General features: G+C 39.9%; 1 protein-coding gene across 2 annotated transcripts in view; it reads right to left on the reverse strand.

Moving 5' to 3' along the window:
* Positions 1-7,287: 7,287 nt before the first annotated feature.
* SMURF2 (SMAD specific E3 ubiquitin protein ligase 2) overlaps positions 7,288-26,785 on the reverse strand; it is a 110,347-nt gene continuing 90,849 nt past the window's right edge. For both annotated transcript variants that reach the window (XM_055256932.2, XM_055256933.2), the window contains 9 exons: positions 25,295-25,490; positions 24,033-24,136; positions 20,139-20,253; positions 18,355-18,533; positions 17,402-17,539; positions 13,534-13,654; positions 9,542-9,743; positions 8,194-8,269; positions 7,288-7,888 (listed from right to left, as the gene is read on the reverse strand). In XM_055256932.2, coding sequence (XP_055112907.1) covers positions 7,789-7,888; positions 8,194-8,269; positions 9,542-9,743; positions 13,534-13,654; positions 17,402-17,539; positions 18,355-18,533; positions 20,139-20,253; positions 24,033-24,136; positions 25,295-25,490 — 1,231 coding nt within the window. In that variant the 3' untranslated portion in view covers positions 7,288-7,788. The remainder of the gene's footprint in view (positions 7,889-8,193; positions 8,270-9,541; positions 9,744-13,533; positions 13,655-17,401; positions 17,540-18,354; positions 18,534-20,138; positions 20,254-24,032; positions 24,137-25,294; positions 25,491-26,785) is intronic.

Below are 26,785 nucleotides of genomic sequence, written 5' to 3' on the forward strand. Positions count from 1 at the left end.
CTGCTTTTGAATTTATGACCTAACATCTGAAAAGGGGGAAATCTTCATTAGTCGTATTTGTGCCAAAGCAATTAACAAGCCTTGTGTGAGCAGCCAGCTCCTGAAGTTTGTTGCTTTAACAAAAATAATTAAGAATTAGCACTTGAGGACAAAAAAACCATATTTCTGATTCATTAGAGAAGAAAGGTGGGTGGTTATCAGAGGTGGGCCTCAGAGAACCTTGACAGTACCATGTCTGTGTAGACTTTCCATAACATGGCTGGAAGATGAGAGAATATGCATTATGGTGGTTGGGTGCGGAGGCTCATGCCTATAATCCCAGCACTTTGGGAGGCTGAGGCGGGCGGATCACTTGAGGTCAGGAGTTCGAAACCAGCCTGGTCAACATGGTGAAACCCTGTCTGTACTAAAAATACAAAAATTAGGCATGGTGGCACTCAGCTGAGGCATGAGAATCGCTTGAACTTGGGAGGCGGAGGTTGCAGTGAGCCGAGATTGCACCACTGCACTCCAGCCTGGGCAACAAAAGTGAGACTCTTTCTCAAAAAAATAAAAAATAAAAAATGCATTATGGTTTCTGTTGGTTGGCAGAAGATAGCAGTGAGAAGAGATAAAGGGTGGAAAGCCAGGCTATCATTCAAAGACACATTAGTGACTGCAGGTGAGAAGGAGGCATGATGGGCTTCAAGTGGGCAAGAGTGCACCAGCCTCATCTCTGGTATGGAGGAATACGAGGAAAAAAAACCCGCTTGGCGGTGGCATCGTCAATGAAGAGGAAAGGCTACACTTAAGCTAGAGGAAGTCTCAGAGCAGTTGAGGATGTGGGGACTTGGAAGCCAGGGAGTGGCAGAGAGAGGCTTCCGTTAGAGCATAGAGAGTGCTGTGGGGATGAGTATATGTATGATGAGAGGCCAGGAGGCATGAAGCAGTGAAAACTGACCTAGAGAGAAGAGACATCTGGATCAACTGCTGTGATTCCAAGTGCTGAGCTCTTGGAATGGAAACTGGCAGAAGGGTGGGCAACCAAGCAGGCGAGAGCTTCCAGCGGGGAAAGGCTTGATGGACTGGGTGTGTTTGGAGCATGGTAAATGACATGCAGACACCTGTGATATGTTGTGACAATTCCGCAAGCACAGGTGAATGGAAAGGACAGGAAATGCACAAGATGAGGCTAGATAAGAGCTGGAACATAAGTTCTAAAAAATGTTAAGCAGAGGATAAAGTAGATCTAGATAGCTATAAAATACTGCATAAAAAAATTTTAGGCTACAAAATATGCAGTTTTATAGAAAAAACCATGGTATGAGCGGGTATTATACATATGATGCAATATAAATATGACATAGAAAAGATCCAGAAGCATAGCAGGTGTGACTTTGAGGGGTAGATTATATACCATTAGATCTGTCAGCACAAGCCTAACAATGCTTTTATTATGATTTTTTTTAAATGTAAAATATTATAGGAAGACTGAAGTTGCTAGTTCTGGTGATTGGTGGGAACTGGTGCTCTTTACAAAGCTAAAAAGTAACCAGGAATAAACAACAAAAAAAAGAATTTATGAGAGAATTGGTCAGGAAAGGAATAGGATTGCTCAGCAAAGATCAGAAAATAGGAGACAACATATTTTTGAAAAGTCAAAAGCAAATAAAGATCACTTCACCAGATGAGCTTAGCAAGCAGAGGATGGTGCGATTCAAGTGCTGTGGATCGTGTGCATCAAGCCAGTCAGCTTGGAGCAGCCCAGGAAAGGTTCATCACAATCATCCATTTGGAAAGTCCTGTGGGGGGTGTAACAGAGTGAGGTGCTTGGTATTAGAACTAAATGCCTCATCTATCATAAGGGACTAACCAGACAATATTTAAAATTAATGAAAAGCCCAGCCCGGCCAACATAGGGAAACCCCATCTCTACTAAAAATACAAAAATTAGCCGGGCATGGTGGTAAATACCCTGTAATCCCAGCTACTTGGGAGGCTGAGGCATGAGAATCGCTTGAACCTGGGAGGTGGAGATTGCAGTGAGCTGAAATTGTACCACTGCACTCCAGCCTGGGCAACAGAGCAAGACTCCTACCAAAAAAAAAAAAAAAAAAAATTAAGAATACTCAAGTGGGGAGGAGAAACATCTTAGGTTCCCTTGCCCATCCCATAGACTGCACCACAGCGTGGTGGTGCCCACCTGTAGTCCCTGCCACTTGGGAGGCTGGCATAGGAGGATCAACGTGAGCCCAAGAGTTTGAGGCTACAGTGCACCATGACTGCGCCTGTGAAATAGCTACTGCACTCCAGCCTGGGCAACACAGACCACAAACACACACCCAAGTCGGATTCAGGGCCTTGCTGAGGTGGGAAATTTATTTACTCATGTGCTCCCATCATGACTGACTTCTTTGCTGTACATAAATTGAGTTTTGAGCGCTTAAGTTTGAACTTGGCCCACGGTGAGACACAGGCTAGAAGCATTACTTTAGATGTTCACTTTCTAACCACCATGCAAAGCTATATGGCTATCAGCTAGTACAGAGCCTGGCATGTAGTCAGGAGCACAGTAAATATTTGTTGAATGAGCAGCAGACAAGTCACATTTAGGGCAGATACCTTTTAAGTAAAATTTAAAATCAGGTATTTCTAGTTTGCTACAAATGTTAACACAGGAATGTAAAGTAACACTTTGCCTGTGTGATTACCTCCTCTATCCTGTTATTAGGCTCTTGTTCTGTTGCATATATCCTATTGTATATATATGTATTGTAAGCATTTGGTATATAAAGTACAAATCAATACAGTAGGTAACATGGTTAACCTTCATTACAATGAAGGGACAAACTTTTCAGGTTAAACTTCTGATCATTAGTCAAATCAAACTTTTGGATAATTTGTAGACTATTATAATACTAAAAAACAAATAAAAATTTGTTTTTGAGACAGGGTTTCAGTCTGTTGCCCAGGTTGGAGTACGGTGGCTCAATCATGGCTCACTGCAGCCTCAGCCTCCAGGGCTCAAATGGTCCCCCCCCCAGTAGCTGGGACTATCAGGCATGTGCCACTATGCCCCCCACTAGTTTTTATATTGTTTGTAGAGATGGGGTTTCGCCATGTTGCCCAGGCTGGTCTCAAGCTAGGCTCAAGAGATTGACCTGCTTTGGCTTCCCAAAGTGCTGGGATTACAAGCGCAAGCCACAGCACCCAGCCTAAATTTTTTTTTTTTTTTTCCCTGAGACAGTCTTGCTCTGTTGTCCAGGCTGGAATGCAGTGGCACGATTTTAGCTCACTGCAACCTCTGCCTCCTGGGTTCAAGCGATTCTCCTGCCTCAGCCTCCCGAGTAGCTGGGATTACAGCCGTCCGCTACCACACCCGGCTAATTTTTGTATTTTTAGTAAAGAGACGGGGTTTCACCATGTTGGCCAGGCTGGTCTCGAACTCCTGACGTCGTGATCCGCCCATCTTGGCCTCCCAGAGTGCTGGGATTACAGGCATGGCCACTGCACCCGGCCAAAAATCTTTAATGTACTAAAACTTTATAAATTTTAGATAAAACCAGTAAACACAGCAATGAGGGACAAAGCAAGACAAAAATATTCAAAAGAATATAAAAAAAGTATATAAACAAAAGCATGCTCACCCTTTGAACTTTAATACACTGCTACTACTTACACGTTTCCCAGGTGTTCCCTTCTGTTGCACCCTATGCTGCGTAGACTTACACAGACCATATTCATTCTTTTTCTATCCATACAGTTAGCTGGACTTCAGTCCACTATCATTAATACTGTAGTGAATTATAAACCTTAAAATCCACGGCTTCTAGAAAAAATACAATTGATTTCTCCTTTTCATATGAGAATTTTACTGCTCGACATACCAAGGTAGGGCTGGCAAATGTGAGCCCCTATCATAGCCCTGCCCTACAGAGCAGAGATGTATTATAGCAAAGATGGTTGCAGACTGGTGACAGGACCAAGATGCTCTTCCCCACTAGCCCCTGACCCCCCTCAGAAATCCACCTATGCAGTACCCCCAACAGGTACTACCAACTAGGCAGTCACCACGGCCGGAGAAAACAGGCGCCTTCCCTGTTCTGCTGGGAGACAGAAAGGAGGCCTGAGCTCTGCAACATGACAGAGGCATCAACTCAGGATGGCATGTGTTCTTGAACTTTTCATTTTGTGACTCACGTCACCCTCCATAGAGCCAATCATAAATGTTTTTTCAAAACGATTCATTACAAACTCAATATTCTTTAAAAATGTTGATGCTGTGACAGTGCAAACAGCATTGATTTTATTGCTCGACTTCGGCATGGGCACATACATAGTTAATTTTTAAAAACCATTTATACAGATGTTACTGATAAAGCTCATGTAACAAATGAGTGAAAATACAAAGAATATCAAAGCTAAAACACTCTGTAATAAATACAAATACAATGAAAATGATAAAACTTTGTTTTTAAAGTCAGTTTGAGAGAAGAATATTACATAAAGTGAACTAATTACATCTAGAAATAAAACAACTCAGCATTTGGAACAATCATCCTAACATGTTAAATACCACAAATGGCACCCGTTGACTGTACGCTTAGAAAACAAGCAGAAGGAGCCGCTCTACCAAACTAAGGATGGTTGGAACAGCCTCTAACTCCCAACAATGCAATCAGTCCAATGCACTGGAAATTCAAAGCCCAGATTTAGTGTTGTAAAGTAAAGCGAATTACATTGTATTTGAAAGAAGAGAATCTTGTGCTCCGGACTGTAAATACATGAAAGAAAAAAAGGCTTGGTAAAAAACCCATTCGGGGCAACAAACTATGTGCAAAACAAAATGTACACCATACACAGCACTATTTAAAAACTACACCAAGATACAAGGCCCTCTGAGACAAGACTTACCTCTCTGTACTGCCTATGAGCTCTACACAAAGGAATCTCTGTTCATAACTAAGCATTCATGATGGAAAGGCAAGAGTATGAAAACAGATATCACATATCTGAAATAACAATACAGCTAGAGGGAAGACAAGAAAAAACCAGTTAAGAGGGACATGGAAATAAATATTCACATTAAACATGAGGTGCAAGTCCATGGTTCAATAACACATTGGGGGTTTTTGCTTAGCACCTATTTGGAAGTAATCGGGTAATGTAACTTTGAAATGGAAATCTAAATCATGTTTTTATATATATTGGTGATAACATAGACTGTTATGGAGAGTCTTTTTTTTTTGGGCGGGGACGGAGTCTCTTGTCGCCCAGGCTGGAGTGCAGTGGTGCGATCTCGGCTCACTGCAATCTCCGCCTCCCATATCCAAGCAATTCTCCTGCCTCAGCCTCCCAAGTAGTTGGGATTACAGGAGTGTGCCACCATGCCCGCTAATTTTGTATTTTTAGTACAGATAGGGTTTCACCATGTTGGCCAGGCTGGTCTCAAACTCCTGACCTCAGGTGATCCGCCCACGTCGGCCTCCCAAAGTGCTGGGATTACAGGCGTGAGCCACCATGCCCAGCCAATTTCTTTCTTTTAAAGCTCTATGAAGTCATTAGTATAAAGTTAAAAAGGCACTCAAAAAGCAATGGTATTTGCCTGCTTTATATTGTATATTAAAATAAGTGATAGTAGCATTTCATTATTACTGCATCCCTGTCAGTTATGATTTCTATATTCATTATGTACTTAGTTTTTACTGAAAGATTTTTAAAGTAGGCACAATTATAAACTGCACTAGTGCTTTAATATAAAAGAGAGATAGATGGGTCTGCAACCAATAAAGTACTATCATGACAGCTGAACATTACTGATTATCAAATAGCATAGAAACCACTTCCATACATTTCAAGATGCTCTTCAGTACTCAGAATGCAATGTAAAAAAACAAATTGTTTGAGAGGAAAAAGGTAGGCATAAGCATATTACTACTGCACAGTTACAACTATGACTAGCTTGCTTGTGGCAGTTGAATTTGGCCAAATGAAATACATTAAAATACTTAAAAACTACACAAGTAGTTCTCAACTTTTTTAAAGCAGCAAAATCTCCACTTCTTTTATCCCATCCATTCCTCCCCACCCCGCTGTACCCCATGAAAACTTACTTGAAATTCCAATATACATAACAGAAAAATGGGCTGTTCTGGGTAAAGGGGGTGGGGATATGGAGCCTAAGGCTCCTGCTCAAATACCAACTAGGCCTTCCCCCTCGCTCCCTCTCATTGCCCCTCTTCTCTTAAACCATTACTCCTGAGGCACCCCTGAGGAACCCTTTGGCTCCAAGAACACAGACTGAAACCCACTCCATCACATGAAACAGAACACAGAGGACCTATTTACTTGATAACTTTAAATTTTGCAGCTTAATTATCTCATGAAAATTTGCTTATTTCACATCAATGTAAAAAAAACTGATAGTGCATATTTTTAATGGTTGAATTTAAAAATCCAACTGTGATTTCAGATTTTTTCAATTCCTCACCCGAGTTTTTGTTGCTTCTGGATCATTCAACATGCCACACACCTTGAAAGCTAAATCTGGACGTTTCAAAATCAGATGCAGATCTTCAACACCAAGGGAAGTGGGATTCCCTTACTTCCAAAATGAACTCTTCAAAGTAATTTATGCCATAGAGTTGGAATCACTGTTCATACTACTGCCCCCTCAACCCCACTTCATTCTGTTAGGTAAAAGCAGGATTTTCTAAGCTTATTAATAATCTTTAGAGCAAAATTCTTCCTTTTTCATAATTTTAGCTGATTAAAATTATGAGCAGTTAATGCTTTAGGATGGTTTTGTTAATGGAAACTTACATTGTAGTTAAAATACAATATAAATTAGGTGTACTTGTCAGAGACTTTGGTTTATAGGAATAGTCCATATATTAAAGATAAGCTGACCCAGCAAAATAACGAAAATCCCATCCCATCCACATGCTCTGAGAAGCTATAAAAATGCAGTATTTTAAGATTAAAAGTAAATCCAAAATACCTAATCATATTGACTCAAGATAAAAACATTAGGTTTTTTTTTTTTTAAAGAGTCTCTTAAAAACAGGGAGCCCCTGAACACATCTTATTGTCACAAATAAATGACTAAGTTTAGACTAAATGGTTGCATTAGGAATTTGACAACCAAAATTATATAGCTGTATTCCAGGAAATCCGTTCTTGAAAAATGTAAAAAAGACCCACTTAGACTAGGTTGAAACATATAATGCAAAATATAATGCTCTGCTATAGAAAAACACAAACATGTAAATGGCTTAATTTCTTAAAGATGATTCTTTTAGCCAATTGTTTACAAAGGTAGAATAATTCAAAATAATTTTATTTTTTTACAAAGAGCAAGTACAGGAGCTGTTCAAAATCATGTATTCAATCAAAATGAAATGTGACTTGTACCGACTGCTGAAGTTGTCTTGATGTTTGAGAGACTTGAAATCTGTGAAGCAATTTGAATAGATCACCTTTTATAAAAATAGTAGTAGTCTTTAAGTGTAGAATACTGCCTAACTCTGGAAATGTAGGAAAAGTCAGCATTCTTTAGGTTCAAGATATTAAGTTTAAATAGCAGCTGAATGTGGCCTCATGGCAAAGCATAAAGACCTTTTTTTTCCTTGAAAAGGAATTTCAAAATTGTCCTTTCCCCTCACAGTGTCCTAAAATGTAAAAAAAAAAAAAAAAAAGGGGGGGGGGGGGTGTTTTCCTGTATTTCAGCATATTCTTTGAAACTCTGCTGAAAGGAGGCTGTCAGTCAGGGTTGTATAAATAGAGTCCTGGGTAAATCCTTGAAGCTCATCATTCCACAGCAAATCCACATGTTTCTTCAATGGCTGTTAGCAGCTTTTCATACAGCTTTTCATAGCTTTCATAGGGCGGAATGTCTATTCGATTGAAGCTGTGAATAAGCAAATCAAATTGTATACAGTTCATTCAAAATAAACTGGCCTAGCAAGTGTATACCAGTATAGCCACATCACTCTGTCACACAGAAAACTAAAAGGTATTTCTCTAAAACAGAGATGACCACTTTTGGGTTTTCCTACCAATTTCCAAATAATCTTAACTTTTAAATCACTTAAGTTGCTTATCATTCCCTTTAAAGGCCCATTTAACACTAGTAAGTACAATAAATAAAAAGTCAAATCTGTTTGGAACACCTATGTACATGGAATGGGGAATAAAGCTACAAAAATACCTTACCAAGTGTGGGCTTTCGGCAGATTGTTAGTGCAGGCATCAATCTGGTGTATGGTAAAGAGTCTTGGGCCTGCAGCACCTGCAAATGAAGGAAATGTGGGTGAAATCACTGCAGGTGCATGCATTAGTCTCCAAAATCTTAGAATAAAACTGGTAAGTAAACCACAGGATCTGGGGATAGGGGAATGCTAATGAATCCACACATACTACCAAAGGGCAGCAGGAAAAGCATCTGGGTTTTAAGAGCCAGAATTAACCTTAGATAAGGCTTAGGTTCCGTAATACGTTCACGTTTCCATTTGAGAAAAAACTCAAGATTGAAATCCCTTTCCCAATTTCTATCTTTTATAGAAAGTCAATATCCCAAAAGCATGAGAAGGAAAGTAATCAGGCAAATCCAAGGTAAAATACATAGGCACACATTCAAAAAGATGACGACCTGATGCAAATTTAGATTTCATGACTCAAACTGGACTGAGAGCAAAAGAGCCGTCTATAGAATACATTTCAGTTGCACAGGCACCCCATATAAATGCATGTAGCAGAAATACAACTTCACTTTATGCATCTGGGAAGTGTGAGGATGAGGAGCTTTCCTTACAGAGAAGGGCAGCACAGCTGAAAGCAGGCTCTCCCCCACAAGGGATTTCAGCGCATGCGCTGTGGGCAGCACTGTCGAATTAGGTACCAGTCTCGCTTTGTATGTCCTTCTTCATCACCAACAGCTTTGAAAATGAAGTGCTTAAGAGGTAAAGGAAGCAAGTGCCACCCAGTGAAGTGCCACAATCATTAGCAATAATACCAGCTCCTCCCAAAATTAACCAGCTTATTCCACGGAAAACCATTCTTAAAGAAGGAATATGGTTGTAAACAAATGGTCTGATGCCATGCAGTAATTAAAATGCTCTGACCGAACAGATGCTTTCCATGACCCATGCTGCTTCTGTCTAATAAAAGAAAGAACTGCAAAGTGGAGGGGAAAGGCACCCCAGTCAGGTAAACGTTTCACCAGGTCGAGATGTGAACATGGAAGTGAACGACTTTCCTACAGGAATGTGCAACAGAATTAAAAGTAAGGTGAACCAGAAAACAAAAGGCAGAGCATCACCGCGTACGGTCTCTAGCATGCGGCACTCACTACACTCAGAGAAGCCCGCAGAAAAGGCTCTTGGGAGGGGAACAAGAGAAAGGAGGGAGAAGAAGGTATCACAATGTGAGTCACAGATCAGAAGTGAAAAAGAGAATCTCTAAGCACATGGTTTATAAAATACCTCCACAGAGCCCATGCTGACAGCCCCGCCCCCACCCCGGCCCACCTGCCGCCCAGCTTGCCTGCCCCTCAGGCTGTTACCTTGCAATGCTTTGAAGCCCTGGAGAGGCACTCGAGAGGATCCTGTCACAAACTGAAGCAATCTTGCTCGTCGCTCTTCATCAAAAAACTCCACAGCTTTCCAGAACCATTTGACAATGTTGCTGTCTGGTGTACAGTGTTTTAACCGGGTGTTTACCTTCCAGTCATTAACATCTATCTTTCCAAGTCCACAAATAATGAGCTGTGAAAATAGTACACAGTAATAAACCTGTGGAAACCATAGTCAGGCCAAAAATTCCTCAAAAGAGAACTTAGGTTTGTACTGCTGGCTCTCATTTGGTGGTTCCTAATTAAAGATGCACACCAGAATCATCTGAAAAGCTTCTCAAACTGACATTCCAGGTCCTAGGCTCAGAGATTTTAATTCTGTGCATCTGGGGTGACAGTTGGGATCTATATTTTAAAAAGCTCCAGAGACATCTACTTATTGCAAACTCCCGCCCCAGGGTCTGAGAACCACAGCTGTGATAGACTTGACCAGGTAAAAAATTGTGAATGTTTCAATAAGTTCATAATAAAATTATAAAGCTTTAAAAAAAAGGACAGAAATTGAGACCCAAAGAATAAATACAGTTGATATGTGCCTTCTTTGGACCTGCATCATCTACTAGTTTCAATACCTATTAGCTTTGTTGATTGAGGGCAATTCAATCAATTCCTCTGCTGTAATATGGCAGTAACATCCATTTCACTACATCCTGGGAAGCAACCGATAATGCACAGAAACTTCAGAAAAGGGTGTTGAATAAGTGATTCATACAATTTGCTTAATAATTTTTTTTTAAAGACAGAATTTTGATCTGTCTCCTAGGCTGGAGTGCAGTGGCATGATCTAGGCTCACTGCAACCTCTGCCTCCCGTGTTCAAGTGATTCTCCTGCCTCAGCCTCCCGAGTAGCTGGGATTACAGGCATGCACCACAATGCCCAGCTAATTTTTGTATTTTTAGTAGACAGGATTCCGCCATATTGGCCAGGCTGGTCTCCAACTCCTGGCCTCAAGTGATCTGCCTGCCTCAGCCTCCCAAAGTGCTAGGATTATAGGCATGAGCCACTACACCTGGCCTACATTTGCTTAATAATCTTAAATTGATATTAAAGCACAAAATACATGAGCACATTGATACAGACCTCTGCTAAACACATCCTGATAGAGGGTCGCAGATGAACTATATCCAAATCATTTTGATACTATTAATACATCTCCCCAGGGTTCAAGACTAACTCACCATACTAATCTAACATGTTTATAGGAGTGAATTCCACGTGTACTATAAAACATAACTTGCAAATCCTATATTTTATATAATTAAACCCAGGATTAATATATACAATGCTAAAATAAATGTTATACATATCGTCTTTAAAAATGGGTAGGGTGTGGTAGCTCACGCCTGTAATCCCAGCACTTTGGGAGGACGAGGCATGCAGATCACTTGAGGTCAGGAGTTCAAGACCAGCCTGGCCAACATGGTGAAACCCTGTATCTACTAAAAATACAAAAAGGTAGCCGGGTGTGGTGGCAGGTACCTGTAATCCCAGGTAAGGCATGAGAATCGCTTGAACCCAGGAAGTGGAGGTTGTAGGGAGCTGAGATCCTGTCAGCATGGGGGACAAGTGAAACTGTGTCTCCAAAAAAAAAAAGCCAAAATAATGTTAGCCAGGCGTGGCGGTGCACACCTGTAGTACCAGTTACTGGGGAGACTGAGGTGGGAGGATCACTTCAGCATAGGAGTTAACAGTGAGCTAGGATCATGCTACTGCACTCCAGCCTGGGCAACAGAGTGAGACTCTATCTCAAAAATAAAAATAAAAAGTTTAATGATTCAGGCCCGGTGCAGTGGCTCATGCCTGTAATCCTAACAATTTGGGAAGCAGAGGCAGGCGGATTGCCTGAGCTAAGGAGTTCAAGACTGGCCTGGGCAACATGGTGAAACCCCATCTCTACTAAAAATATAAAAATTAGCCAGGCATGGTGGTGCACACCTGAAGTCCCAGTTACTTGGGAGGCTGAGGCACGAGAATTGCTTGAACCTGGGAGGCGGAGGTAGTGGTAAGTGGAGATTGCACCACACTGTACTCCAGCCTGGGCGACAGAGTGAGATTCTGTCTCCACAAAAAAAAAAAAAAAAGAAAAAAAAGTTTCATGACCCATTAGCAGTAGATACTATATTAAAAATCCTAACCCTACCAAATAAAGTCTCCAGTAAGGCTTCTATGGGGTTCTGAAATAAAATCTCCAACAAAGCTTTCTACAGGGTTGACTGAATTAACACCACACTGAACAGGGAGGAGGTTATCCAAAAAGGATTATGGGTGTATTTAATGACATAAAAGGCACCTCCTAAATTCTTTTCTTCAGAGGAATGGCAGTTAGAAGGCCAAATCCTCATTTATTGTATAAAGAGATGAAAATGCATTATATTTCAACCTTATCAGCATTCCTGCTATGTTCTCCTTCTCCATCTAACTACTTCCTCCTAGCTATTTCACTATGAACAATTCAATCACAAAAGGAATGGGGAGAGTATTAAGTAAAACCAACCTTTTTAGATTTGTTTGCTAACAGGTCTATTAACAGATTTATTTAGAAAGGACATTGAAGGCAGTGAATAAAATCATGTTTCAAATTATTAGTAGACTTCAAATATTTGTGTTATCCCTAACTACTAAATAAATTTGGGACCTTTAATAGAATTAAACCTCATGTTTTTTAGTAGTTCAGTAGGAAATTCAGATGTATTTGTTTAAGGTCTTAATTACAAAACCAGACCTGAGGTGTTTAAGGGCCAGCTTTAAAAGGAAACAAAAAACTATTAACTGTTTAGTATGGCTGTTAATCTAAAGACATTTAGAGGCCAGGCACGGTGGCTCACACCTGTAATCCCAGCACTTTGCAAGGCCGAGGTGAGTGGATCATTTGAGGTCAGGAGTCCCAGACCAGCCTGGCCAACATGGTGAAACCCCATTTCTACTAAAAATACAAAAATTAGCTGGACGTGGTGGCGGGTGCCTATAGTCTCAGCTACTTAGGAGGCTGAGGCAGGAGAATCACTTGAATCCAGGAGGTGGAGGTTGCAGTGAGCCAAGATCGTGCCACTGCTCTCCAGCCTGGGCAACTCTGTCTCAAAAAAAAAAAAAAAAAAAAAGAGAGAGACAGACATTTAGATTCAATTTATCCCAGGTGTTTTAGTTATTTTCTTGATGATCTTGTCTATCAAATGCTTTCTTGCAAGCTTAGTGTAAAACCAATTCAGAGTAGGCTCTTACCCAAATAAATTTCAATATGGTAGATTAATGAGGTTTTACTTAACTAAATCAGTAACCACTAAGTTAGGGAATAAACATATATTGGAAGAATGTACATATAAGTCATGAAATCTGTTTAAAATAAGAAAGTACAGGATAGAAAAATAAATTAAAAATTTTCACAATATAAGAGAGATTGCTCACAGCCGGGCACGGTGGCTCAAGCCTATAATCCTAGCACTTTGGGAGGCCAAGGCAGGCGGATCACTTGAGCTCAGGAGTTTGAGACCAGCCTGGGAAACACGGCAAAACCCTGCCTCTACCAAAAAAAAAAAAAAACAAAAACAAAAAAATTAGCCAGGTATGCTGGTGCATGCTTGTGGTCCCAGCTACTTGGGAGGCTGAGGTGGAAGGATCATTTGAGCCCAGGAGGTCAAGGCTGCAGTGAGCCATGACTGCACCACTGCACCCCAGCCTGGGTGACAGAGTGAGACCCTGTCTCAGAAAAAATAAGAGAGAGAGAGATTGTTCACTCACAGAAATTCCAAAGCATGAAAGATCTTCAAAAGCATGAAAGACTTTTCCTGTGAATAAGAATTCTCAAGCATAGAACCATGAAACTTAGAAAGCACCAGAAATATGACTTTCCTCTAAAACTAAGTAACAAAATAATTCCCAATCCTTCCTTGTTACACTAGTGATGTTATAATACTAATGCACTAACCTCTAACTCCTTCTCATCAAATGTCTTCAGCAGATGTTGTGGAATTACTTCATTAAATCCTTTCTGCAGAGCCAGGAATTGAGCCTCAATGCCTCGTAAAAATCTCCAGTTCACATAGAGCCTGTAAACATTAGGCAGGATTTCGTTTAATCACATATATTTTCAGATCTGGTAATTATTATTATAAATCTCTACTTTAGTAACACTGCATTTTACAAGCATCTAACATTAACGATTTAGCCTAAAGTCTAAAAATAAATCTCAGACTAATGGGGATAAATGAACCCTGAGGTGTGACACAGTTCAATGTTGATGAAAAGCGGTAAACTACCAACAAAAGCAGCATCAGCAGGGCAACCCTCCAAATCAGAGAAGCTCCCAGGAAACAGGACGTCTACTAGAGCTGAGTCTTTTTTTTTTTTTTTTGAGACGGAGTCTCGCTTTTTCACCCAGGCTGGAGTGCAGTGGCGCGATCTCGGCTCACTGCAAGCGCTGCCTCCCGGGTTCACGCCATTCTCCTGCCTCAGCCTCTCTGAGTAGCTGGGACTACAGGCGCCCGCCACCACGCCCGGCTAATTTTTTGTATTTTTTTTTTAGTAGAGACGGGGTTTCACCGTGGTCTCGATCTCCTGACCTCGTGATCCGCCCGCCTCGGCCTCCCAAAGTGCTGGGATTACAAGCGTGAGCCACCGCGCCCGGCCTAGAGCTGAGTCTTGATGAAATTTCTTTCTAAACTTATAGCATACATGCAAATAACTAGAATAAAGAGCTCTTTCACTCAAAAATGACTTATTTTTCTGATTTTACGTGCAAATGTAATTTGAATGTGTTGAGCGTTTTGTTTCTATTTGAGGGAGGCCTACAGGAGAACAGGAGGTAGAGAACCCTCATACTAAAAATGAGAAGAAGAAATGGTAAAAGCCATAGCAAGCACTTTTTGATTAAATAATCATTGTTCTCTAGAGGATATAAAAATTCTGGAAGATGTAATTTTACCAATAAAAAATGCACTAAACTACATCTATTGTGTGAATGTATGATTTATAAGTGAATTGTTTTTATTTATCTATCTACCCAAGAAAACTTCTCCATCTCATGCACCACAGAACTTACTCATCTGTCAAATTTGTTAACATTTCCAAATTTGGATAAATGGTTCTCTACTTTAAGAAATAAGTTACTTAACATTGCATCCTTTGGAGGACCACATTTTTGTTTGCTGGGTTAAGGGGACAGCAAAACTGTATAACTGTAAAAGTTTTTATTTGTAATTTTTAATCTCATAACTGTAGTTGGCAAGGGATTATTACTGTGTGCTGTAACCACGACTGAACCCTGAAGAGTGGGATCCAGGGACTGAGTAGGACACATGAGGTCTTGAAAAGGAGACACTGCTAAGACTTAGGAAATTCTCATTTGTTCTTTTTTTTATTATTTTTTATTTATATTAGATGGAATCTCATTCTGTCACCCAGGCTGGAGTGCAGTGGTGCGATCTCAGCTCACTGCAACCTCCATCTCACAGGTTCAAGCGGTTCTCCTGCCTCAGGCTCCAAAGTAGCTGGGATTACAGGTGCCTGCCAACATGCTTGGTTAATTTTTGTATTTTTAGTAGAGACAAGGTTTCACCATGTTGGCTAGGCTGGTCTCGAACTCCTGACCTCAGGTGATCCACCCACCTTGGCCTCCCAAAATGCTGGGATTACAGGCACGAGCCACTGCACTCAGCCTGTTCTTTCATTTTTTTAAGTAGAAATGTAATACATACTTTTTATGTATAGAACAAAAAAAATCAAACATTAACTATGGAGACAGTAAAATATGAAAGTCCATTCTTTTACCCTCTTTCTCCTCCCTATTTCCAGTCGCATCACCTCCACTCCCTCATCCTAGGCAAAAACTTTATTTGGTTGCAGCCTCCTGAACATCTTCAGTATAATTATAAAAAAACAGCCAGGCACGGTGGCTCATGCCTGTAATCCCAACACTTTGGGAGGCTGAGGCAAGCAGATCATGAAGTCAGGAGTTTGAGACCAGCCTGGCCAATATGGTGAAACCCCATCTCTGCTAATAATAAAAAAATTTGCCGGGCGTGGTGGTGCGTACCTGTACTCCCAGCTACTCGGGAGGCCGAGGCAGGAGAATCACTTGAACCCGGGAGGCAGAGGTTGCAGTGAGCCAAGATCGTGCCACTGCACTCCAGCCTGAGCAGCAGAGTGAGACTCCGCCTCAAAAAAAACCAAAACAAACAAACAAACCAAAAAACCATGGATTTTGTTCCTATATAATTCTTCTAAGACTTACTTTTAAAATTTGACAGCTTATGCACTTTTAAATATCCACATAATATTCTGTTGAATGTATAATATAATCATTCTTCTCTAAAAACATTTTAGTAGTGTAACTTTTTTTCCACAAGTAGCATTTAATTGACCGTCTTTCCCCATATTTGTTCAGTTACATGTGTGTTTCTGCAGAAGAGCCCTAAACACAGAGCTGCTAGTTAAAGGGCACATGCTGCTGGTATCAAACTGCTTTCCAGAAAAGCTATGCCAGTGTTCACTCCAATCAAGTGGACCTCATATTTAAACTAGGAAACATTTTAGTAAGATTTGGGAACATAATCTATACACAAAAAGTATATCATGCAAGTTTCTGTGTATATACAGTAAAGTTCAAGTTCAAACTCCCAAAACTGATTACCATAGTTCTATGTTTAGAGGACTTTTTATTTCTCATAAGCCAAATTAGCCCAATACATAAAAATTCCTCAATTTTTACTTTATGAAATCTGAAAAACATTTATTTACATTTATCCCTAAACTCACAATGTGCTCATTTATAAACAGGCTAAGTGTTAGTAAGATACAGCACAAAAGCCCTTCTGAATTGCCACCTGTGGTAGCTACACCACACGTGGCCCCAGTGCCCACATCTCCTGGTATTCACACCTTTGTACAGCTCCTCCTCCATGATGAAACTGGGCTGGCTGTCTCAGTTTAACCAGAAGTAGACAGCAGAAGTCACGTTGGCCAGGACCAGGCTTAGGCCTTAAAAAGATCCAGCAGCTTCTGGCCGGGCGCGGTGGCTCACGCTTGTAATCCCAGCACTTTAGGAGGCCGAGGCGGGCGGATCACGAGGTCAGGAGATCGAGACCAGGGTGAAACCCCGTCTCTACTAAAAATACAAAAAATTAGCCAGGCGTGGTGGCGGGCGCCTGTAGTCCCAGCTACTCGGAGAGGCTGAGGCAGGAGAATGGCGTGAACCTGGGAGGTGGAGCTTGCAGTGAGCAGAGATCGCGCCACTGCACTCCAGCCTGGGTGACAGAGCGAGACTCCATCTCAAAAAAAAAAAAAAAAAAAAGATCTAGCAGCTTCTGCTTTTGAGCTTTAGAAAGCTGGCCATCCCATAAGAAGTCTGGCTATCTTGTTGGGAGAGAGAGTGGCTATGGGGAGAAGGAGTGGTCATGGAAAGAGGGAATGGCCTTTGATATCACACAGGGAGGACCAAGGAACTCAGCTAACAATGAGAACAAGGCCCCAGACAGTGACCCCAGTTGACAGCCATGCCAGCTAGCCCTCAGCCATTTGAGTTATCCTAGTTATGAGTGAAGAGGCCATCCTGGTGTTGCAGGCCTAGCTGACATCTTGTGGAACAGCAGTGTTGTCATCCATGTTGTTCTTTTGCCCAATTTCCTGACCCATGGAATTGTGAGAAATAATAAAATGTCTATTCTAAATAAGCCACTAAATTCTCCTGAAGCGGATTTTGTAACACTAAGTAGTACTATCTAAATATTTAAGTTTGTTCATACTAACATTCTAGAACATTTAAAAAAATTCAGCCTTGAGAACACAGGAGTGTTTACCTGACATATTCTTTTTTATTTTCTTCATTAACAGGGATACTCTTGCCATTTGGTTTAAGTTCATGCTGAATAATTTCACCATATGCATTATGTTCAACACAGAAGGTATGGTCCAAAACACCTGTAATATCATTCTCACTGGATAGGAAAGAGGAAAAGATATGTAACTGGGAAACCTAAAATACAGACCCTATAGATGTATTAATTGGTGAGATAAAACTAAGATCATTTTATAATATAACAAATGTGAGGTCAGATTCTGCTTCCATACCACCTAGTTCTTTCTGGACAGAAAAGTCAAAGAGCTTTAACCTTCATAAACACAGAAAATGAGTAATGAGAACGAACCTTGGTCAAAGCTGGGCCTTGCGAGAACCACCAATATAGGACAATTTCAGTTATATTTGGCATTCTGAAGAGCCCTACTCGGTACTGTACTCCAAGGGGCCAAGTGCCTGTGTATCCCTAGTGAGAAAGCTACTGTATACTTTATAAAAAATAAACATTGCCAGTGTATCTTCATAAAACAATGACCTCTTGAAAAACAGAATCAGTTCTTAGCTTAAATTCAACAATTAGTTCTTAATCTAAAAGTATGGTTCCAACAATCGCCACTTCATTAAAATCAACAGCAGCAAGAATTTGCTATTCTAACACATGCAGGTTTGGAACAGAATTTGCATCACATTGAGGAAATAATTATATAAAGTACTTTTAAAAATAGAATATACTAGTTGTTTTTTCCTTTTTAAAGTAGTAACACTTGCTAAGTTTAAGGAATTTGAAATGTATAAAGAAGCTACAGAAAGGGGGAAATCATATACGATCCTATCACTCAAATAACCACTCAATATTTTCTGTGTAATTTTTTTAAGCACATCAGTTTTGAAACATATTTTTTTTTAAAGCTCAGAGTTTAACTATAATGAAGAGATAGAAGACTCAATACATACAGTATCCACACTAAACTGTTATGAAGATCTGGATCTACTAACTCCATGTCATCCAAAGTAATTGACTTCCCAAGCAATTGCTTATAAAAAGGCAATGTGAAACCACCATCAATATAATGTCCATGAAACACAGCCATTCCCATTATTCGTCCAACAAAGTGGAAATAGGATAAATGTTCCTGAAATTGAAAACAGTGTATATACTCAAGTTAGACATTATCCAGGAAAATTTTAATAAAAATGAAATATTTCAGCAACATTAATTTTTTTGAGAATAAGCATAAAATTTTTACTCTTCAATATAGTCAGGAGGGAGTATTTCTCTAGGGCATGCTCAGGAGTCTCTAGATCACCAGAGAACAGCATATTACACAGGGTAATATGCCCTTCTCGCAGGGGCCAGTCATTTTGTAAATTTTATCTTTTAGAAATTAAGTCCAAACTATGGTCCCAGAGCTTCATTCAACTACTTGCAGATCTTTTGCTCTTCCTTCTCTCACCTCCTGCTGAGCCCTCTGTCATGAAAAAAAATCTTTCAATCCTAAACCTCCCTACTTCCTTGATCTAACCAGAAATTAAACATCAAAACACCATAGATTTAAGAGCACAGACTTGGTGTCAGACTTGAATTAGAATCATGATTCTGCTAGTCAATGGCATATGGACAAATTAACCCCTGTAGGACTAACTGTCCACATCTGGAAATATGAGGATAATAACAGTATCTAAAAAGCATCTCTATGAGGAGTAAAATGAGGTGATGTTTGAAACCCCTGGAACTGGACCTGGTATGTTGTAAGCAGTCAATGAATGTGGGCTATTGTTACTACAGGGGCAGTAGTGGGCCCTCCAAAAAGAACCTTCACCTCAAAATCCTCCCTAAATAATTTCCTGAAACAAATCTAACATTTCTACCCTTTTATATATATTTGGTCTTTGGTCACACATTGTTTTGTTAGATGTTTGTATTTTAAAATTCTTTTACCTCTCTATTTACTAAGTAATCTTTTAAGCTCATCTTTAAACCTTTTAAGTTTTTATTTTTTAAAAGTAACACACACACACACGCACACACACATATATATTTACCAAAGTTGCATTATACTGTTTGATAACCTTCTTTTCACTTAACACATCATAAACACCATCTTTCCATATCATTAACTATTATCCCACATTATCATTTTAGTGGCTGTATAGTATGCCCTTATGTGGAAAGACTATAAAAACAATACATTAGTAATAACTGCTAACTTCTGTCAGGTGCTTAATAATGTAGTCGATAGAGTTGTAGAGTGAATAACATACAGCACTATGCTAAGTGCTTAATGTGCAGGGTCCCATTTCATTCTCATAACTCCTCTTTGAGGTATAAATGTATTTATTAGCAATGACAAAACTGAAGCTTAAGTCCATGAACTTGCCCTGAAAGGTCACAAAGCTAGTAAGTGATGAGACCACGACATGTCTTTCTAATTCCAGAACGTATGCCTTTAATCATTTGCATTATTCTGCTTCATGTCATAATTTAATCAGTCCCTGGCTCTTGAAGACAACTATGTTGTTTTCAGTTGAGTGCTACTATAAACAATAAACATCCCTGTTTCCAAATTGGTGCATATATCCATAATCATCTGCTCGGGAAAATTTTATAGAAGAGGAATTGCTGAGTCAAAGGGCACAACTAAGACAAGGACAAACAATTTCTATATAATAAACTACATTAACATGTAAACACAAAAAGCATTATAGGTCACAATTCACATCATAACTTCAAATCATACCGGATTAACTGCAGAATCAGGATTGATCTGCAATGTATAAATATCATCTCTTGAATACTGGAAGAGGCCATAGTATGGATTCAACATTTCATGTGACAAGAGATACAACCATTCCCTAGAAAACAAGATATGACCAAGGAATTTTTTTGTTAACGTATACATTTTTATTAAGATATGTCATTAATTCATCATTTTAGCAAATAATGTTTTAAATTAATAAAAGGCAAAAAAAAGCACTAACTACAGTTATATAAGAACACACTGGAAAAATCTACCATACCCAAATAGCATATAAAAACTATTATATTGAAGTAACATCTCACTCAAAATTTAGGCAATTTTACTATATTTTAGCATCAAAGAGTATAAAAGTATTATCCAACAGTTCAGCTACTCATGAGATGATATAGTCCAGTGGTCTGTTACTTTTAATTGCCAAATAAATTTGTAATCCATAATAAACATAAAACAAAAGCAAGAATATGGTTTTATTTCAAAATGTCCATGTGAGGCTGGGGACGGTGGCTCACACCTGTGATCCCAGCACTTTGGGGGGCCAAGACAGGTGGTTTGCGTGAGCTCAGGAGTCTGTGACCAGTCTGGGTAACAAGGCGAAACCCCATCTCTACAAAAAATACAAAAATTAGCCAGGTTGATGGCACTTGCCTATAGTCCCAGGTACTTGGGAGGCAGAGGTGGGAGGACTGCTTGAGCCCTGGAGGTCGAGGCTGCAGTGAGCTGAGATTGCACCACTGCACCCCAGCCTGGGTGACAGAGTGAGACCCTGTCTCAAACAAAAAAAAAAGAGTCCACGTCATCTATACTATCCTGGTCTACTCCTATCATGACCAGTTTATACAGACATATAATATAGTATTGATTTACTCTTCATTTTGGACAAGGGTATATTTTGTTGTAGTATTGAGTACGGACATTTCATTATCCATTTCATTATCATTCACTGTATAAACCCTAAAACATACCATGATAAAAATATAAGTGGGTAAGGATTGCAAGGCATTTGGTGTAGGTATGGACTCAAGGGCAAACCTGCATTCTTTGGGTATGTTCCATACCACTTCTTGACTTCAAATGTAAATCAATGGTTTTAAAACCTGGAATAAAAAGTACTTCCACCTTGAATTTATTAAATCCTTCAAATTTTTCAAAGTATAAAAGATAATTTGTTACTCACTTTGGAAATTCACTAGTCTAGGACTTAAGAAATGTAGTTCTAGTCTTAATTCTTGTCATTCCTCGGCTAGGGAAGGTTATTTAAATGATATATCTTGGTATTATGGATTAAACAGATTGAATAATATTTTTGAGCAAATGCAGAATAGTATTAAAACTAGTTAAAGGAAAATGTTTCAAAATTCTATGTGATGGAGTCTAAATTAAATTACTACCATTATGTAACATTTGAAAAACTACTCTAGAGATTAAAAAAAGAAGTAACGTCTCCACATAAGCAGCCTTCCCAACATAACACTCATCTGATGTGTCTTGTGCTTTTGGTGTGTGTATGTGTTTTTTAAAAAGAAAATCCAAATTTTTGTTTTGTTTTACCAAGTATTTAGAACACAAATAAGAGCAGAACTCAACTACTTTGAGATTCTACTATGGAATAAAGTTCAGAAAAAGCAGATCACTGTCACATTCCATTTATTCTGCTCAAACCCTGACAGTAGTAAGGTTAAAAAACAAAAAACTGGGTTGGGTGCAGTGGCTCACGCCTGTAATCCCAGCACTTTGGGAGGCTAAGGTGGGCAGATCACGAGGTCAGCAGATTGAGACCAGCATGGCCAACATGGTGAAACCCCGTCTCTATTAAAAATACAAAAATTAGCTAGGCGTGGTTGTACGCGCCTGCAGTCCTAGCTACTCGGGAGACTGAGGCTGGAGAATTGCTTGAACCCAGGAGGCAGAGGTTGCAGGGATCCGAGATTGCGCCACTGCACTCCAGCCTGGCGACAGAGTGAGATTCCATCTCAAAAACAACAACAAAAAAAACTGACTACATGAGCCAGGCATGGTGGCTCATGCCTGTAATTCCAGCACTTGGGGAGGCTGAGGCAGGAGGATCACTTGAGGCCAGGAGTTTGAGACCAGCCTGGGCAACACAGACCCTCTTTCTACCAAAAAAAAAAACAAAAAAAAAAAACTTTTTTTTTTTTTTTTTGACATGGAGTCACGCTCTGTCACCAGGCTGGAGTGCAGTGGCACAGTCTCGGCTCAGTGCAACCTTTGCCTCCTGGGTTCAAGTGATTCCCCTGCCTCAGCCTCCTGAATAGCTGGGACTACAGGTGTGCGCCACCACACCCAGCTAATTTTTTTTTTTTTTAGTTTTTAGTAGAGACAGGGTTTCATCATGTTGGCCAGGATGGTCTCAATCTCTTGACCACCTCGGTCTCCCAAAGTGCTGGGATTACAGGTATTAGCCACCGCACCTGGCCAAATTTTTTTTTTAAATTAGGCATGGAAGCACGTGCCTATAGTCCTAGCTCTTTAGGAGGCTGAGGCAGGAGGATCACTTATACCTAGGAGTTCGAAGCTGCAGTGAGCCATGATCACACCACTGCACTCCATGGAGCCTGGGTGAGAGAGTGAGACCCTGTCTCTAAAAGACTAAATAAATAAAATAAACTACTTATTTGATCTATATATATAATTATAGTACTCAGATGCCACCAGTAGTTGATGATGATGATGTTTTCCCAATAAACATTCATTCTAGTTATGAGTAAGTAATACAAATTCCACAGAAACTATCAAGTCCTAAGTATGATGTGCAAGGGATTATTTTAAAAAATCCACACTAAAGAAACCATCCATAGGTTTAAAAGGTGACAGAACGAAAATAAGTCTACAAATACACACATGTAATGCTAAATAACAATTAGTAGGAATTATTGAAAACATAATTTTGGTTGAAGATTAGGGAAAGCAGAATTACTATAATGATCCTTGGAACATTTCAATACAGAGCTACAGTGTTTCTCCTACATTTATATAAAACGAATTTTCACACTTAGAAAAGAATTCTTGTAGTAAATATAATATCAGAAATAAATCACTGGCTGGGTGCGGTGGCTCACACCTGTAATCCCAGCACTTTGGAAGACTGGGGCACGCAGATTGCTTGAGCTCAGGAGTTCGAGAATAGCCTGGGCAACATGGCAAAAACCCCATCTCTACAAAAAAAAATACAAAAATTAGCCGGGTGTGGTGGCTTGTACCTGTAGTCCCAGCTACTCAGGAGGCTGAGGTGGGAGGATCTCTTGAGCCCAGGATGGGGAGGTTGCAGTGAGCTGAGATCGCGCCACTACACTCCAGCCTGGGTGACAGAGGGAGACCCTGTCTCCAAAAAAAAAAAAAAAACAAGAAAATCAATTTGACTTGACCCGTGAGTTACAAATGTAGCAGAAGCATTATACGTTCTGTACTGAAACATTCTGAGGACCATCATGATATGTACATGTGTATACACACATGCACGCATAAACATTCATTTAACAAGGTAAAAAGGCATAACAATGGAAGCAAAGAGAACCAGTATTCAGTTCAGGTTATACATCATTTAAATCTCAAAACTGTTCCTGACAATGTAAAGCAGAGGCAATAATGTACTTAAGGAGAGAGATGGAGAAAACACAGTGCCTGCAGTCTCACAGGACTCAGATGATCCATTGGGGAGTTCTAAAATACCTGTCCGGTAGCAGTGCCACCCTAACCTCATTATGAATATATCTATTAGGATATCCTCAGTAATACAAACATTAGGGAATATAATACCAAAAAATAAATGTCAATGAGAAAGTTACACCACAGGAAGTATCTTAAATTTGTAAGTACAAAGATCCGTATGTCATAAGCTGGCAAGCAAGTCCTTACCTGGCAACCCCCCCGTAGTCAAGGCCTTCTTCTCCACGAAATTTTATCATTAATCGCTTCCAGAGATCTTTTGGTCTCATTTTCATGACCTGTCGATATGATTCCTGAAAAAAATAATTTTTAATACACTATTACTATTAGGTCCTTTTAGCCTATTACTTAATCTCTCCCTGCCAATCCATCCAAAAAACTCAAGTCTAAATAAGGTGAAATTTGGCCAGGTGCAGTAGCTCACACCTGTAATCCCAACACTTTGGGAGGCTGAGGCGGGAGGATCACCTGAGGCCAGGAATTCTAGACCAGTCTGGGCAACATAGTGAAACTCTGTCTATACAAAAAAATTTTTTCTTAAATAGCTGGGCATGGTAGCATGCACCTGTAGTCCTAGTTACTTGGAAGGCTAAGGTGGGAGGACTGCTTGAGCCCAGGAGTTCAAGGCTACAGTAAACTATGATCATGCCACTGCACTCCAGCCTGGGTGACAGAGCAAGACCTTGTCTCTTTTAAAAAAAGAAAAAGAGGCCAGGTGCAGTGGCTCATGCCTGTAATCCCAGCACTTTGGGAGGCCGAGGCGGGCATATCACGAGGTCAAGATATCAAGACCATCCTGGCCAACATGGTGAAACCCCATCTCTACTAAAAATACAAAAATTAGCTGGGCATGGTAGCGTGTGCCTGTAGTCCCAGGTATTCAGGAGGCTGAGGCAGGAGAATCGCTTGAACCCAGAAGGCGGAGGTTGCAGTGAGCTGAGATTGCATCACTGCACTCCAGCCTGGTGACAGACTCCATCTCAAAAAAAAAAAAAAGAGAGAAAGACAAATTAGCATTCTCAGTATTCTTGGAAAAGAGCATAAAACAAATTTAATTTCTCTCTAATTTTTTTTTTTGAGACGGAGTTTCATTCTTATTGCCCAGGCTGGAGTACAATGGTACAATCTTGGCTCACCACAACCTCCGCCTCCCAGAGTCAAGTGATTCTCCTGCCTCAGCCTCCCGAGTAGCTGGGATTACAGGCATGTGCCGCCATGCCCAGCTAATTTTGTATTTTTAGTAGAGATGGGGTTTCTCCATGTTAGTCAGCCTGGCCTCGAACTCATGACCTCAGGTGATCCGCCCACCTCAGCCTCCCAAAGTGCTGGGATTACACCCGTGAGCCACTGCACCCGGCCAATTTCTCTCTAATTTAAAATAAGGTTTGTATTAGCAAGCAATGAGTTTCTGGAAAAAAAATAATAAAACAAAATAAGGCTCGTAAATTTACCTCAAAAATCTCTTCCCTGGAAACCTCAATGCGGCAGTGACCTGCCTGAGGCTGTTGTTGGGAAAGTTCTTGCCGCAAAATTTTTAGTTTCTGAACCAGGTCTCGCTTGTACCTTGGGACTGTCAGGCATTCTGTGTCATCAGGACATAACGATACCACTTGCTGTTGCTGCTGGTCTTTCAATTGGTTCTGCCGACTAGAAGTAAACATAGATGTTATTATTAAAGTATATCAAATTTTAAAAATTGCAATTATAGATTTAAAATAGCATCATATTATAAAGCAAGTCTAGCTCTATCATTTTCCAAGCCTTAGTAGAACATATACTTGGCTTGACATTTTTTGGCAGCAATAAACCAGCTACAAAGTTTATTTCTCATAGTCCACATAAACTGACAGAATTGGATAATGGAAGTTTATCCATAAAGCTTTATACAGCTTCTGAGGACAAATTTTTCCAATATAGCTTCCATTTTCCCCTATAGAGTTTACCATCACCCACTTTAAAATTCAGGCATGTGCCAAACACTGCTTGTTATCTAGAATCTTTCTTTCTGGAAGAGCCAAACAGGAGTCTGAATGGCAGCTTGGCAGGGATCCCTTCTTTTTATACACCAGGCCAAATATTATACCTAAACATATGGCCATACAAAGAAAATATACCTTTGTTAAAAATGCCAAGTCAATATTAACTACTCTTACAAATACTATAATAAAGATTTTTTAACATACACACAAAATCAAAATAGATTGTGTACATAAATGCATTCCATAAACAACTATATAATCTTATTTTTTTAAATGAACTTAGGTATATTTCACATCAGATACAAAAAGTAACTCAAAATGGACTGCAAACATAAAGCCATAAAACTTCTAAGCACAGGAGAAAATTTGTTATGACATACATTAGGCAATGAATGATTTCTTAGATATAACATCAAAAGCACAATCTATGAAAGAACAAATGGATAAACAGAACATCCATTTTAAAATTTTTTTTAAAGAGGCAGGGTCTTGCTATATATATTGCCCAGGCTGGCCCTGAACTCCTGGCTCAAGTGATCCTCCTGCCTCAGCCTCATGGCAGCTAGAACTACAGGCACCCAATACCGCCCTCAGCTTCAAGAAAATTGCTGCTCTTCAAAAGACACTGTTTAGGAAAACAAAAAAACAAGTCAAGTCACAGACTAGGAGAATTCCTTTGGAAAGCATATATCAGATATGTAAATATCTAAAGAAGCTCAAAACTCAACAAAAAACTGAGCTGCTCGATTTGGGAGGGCTGGGGGCATGGCAAAAGATTCTGCCAAAGAAGCCATTCTACTCCTAGGTTATTTATTTAACCAAGAGAAATGAGGGCATATACATACAAAGACTTGCACATAAATGTTCATAATAGTTTTATCTGTCATAGCGAAAGACTGGAAACAACCCAAATGTCCATCAGTAGATAAACGAATAAACTGTGATATACCCATACAATGGAAT

The sequence above is a fragment of the Symphalangus syndactylus genome, chromosome 20, assembly GCF_028878055.3.
Source record: "Symphalangus syndactylus isolate Jambi chromosome 20, NHGRI_mSymSyn1-v2.1_pri, whole genome shotgun sequence".
Taxonomy (NCBI): domain Eukaryota; kingdom Metazoa; phylum Chordata; class Mammalia; order Primates; family Hylobatidae; genus Symphalangus; species Symphalangus syndactylus.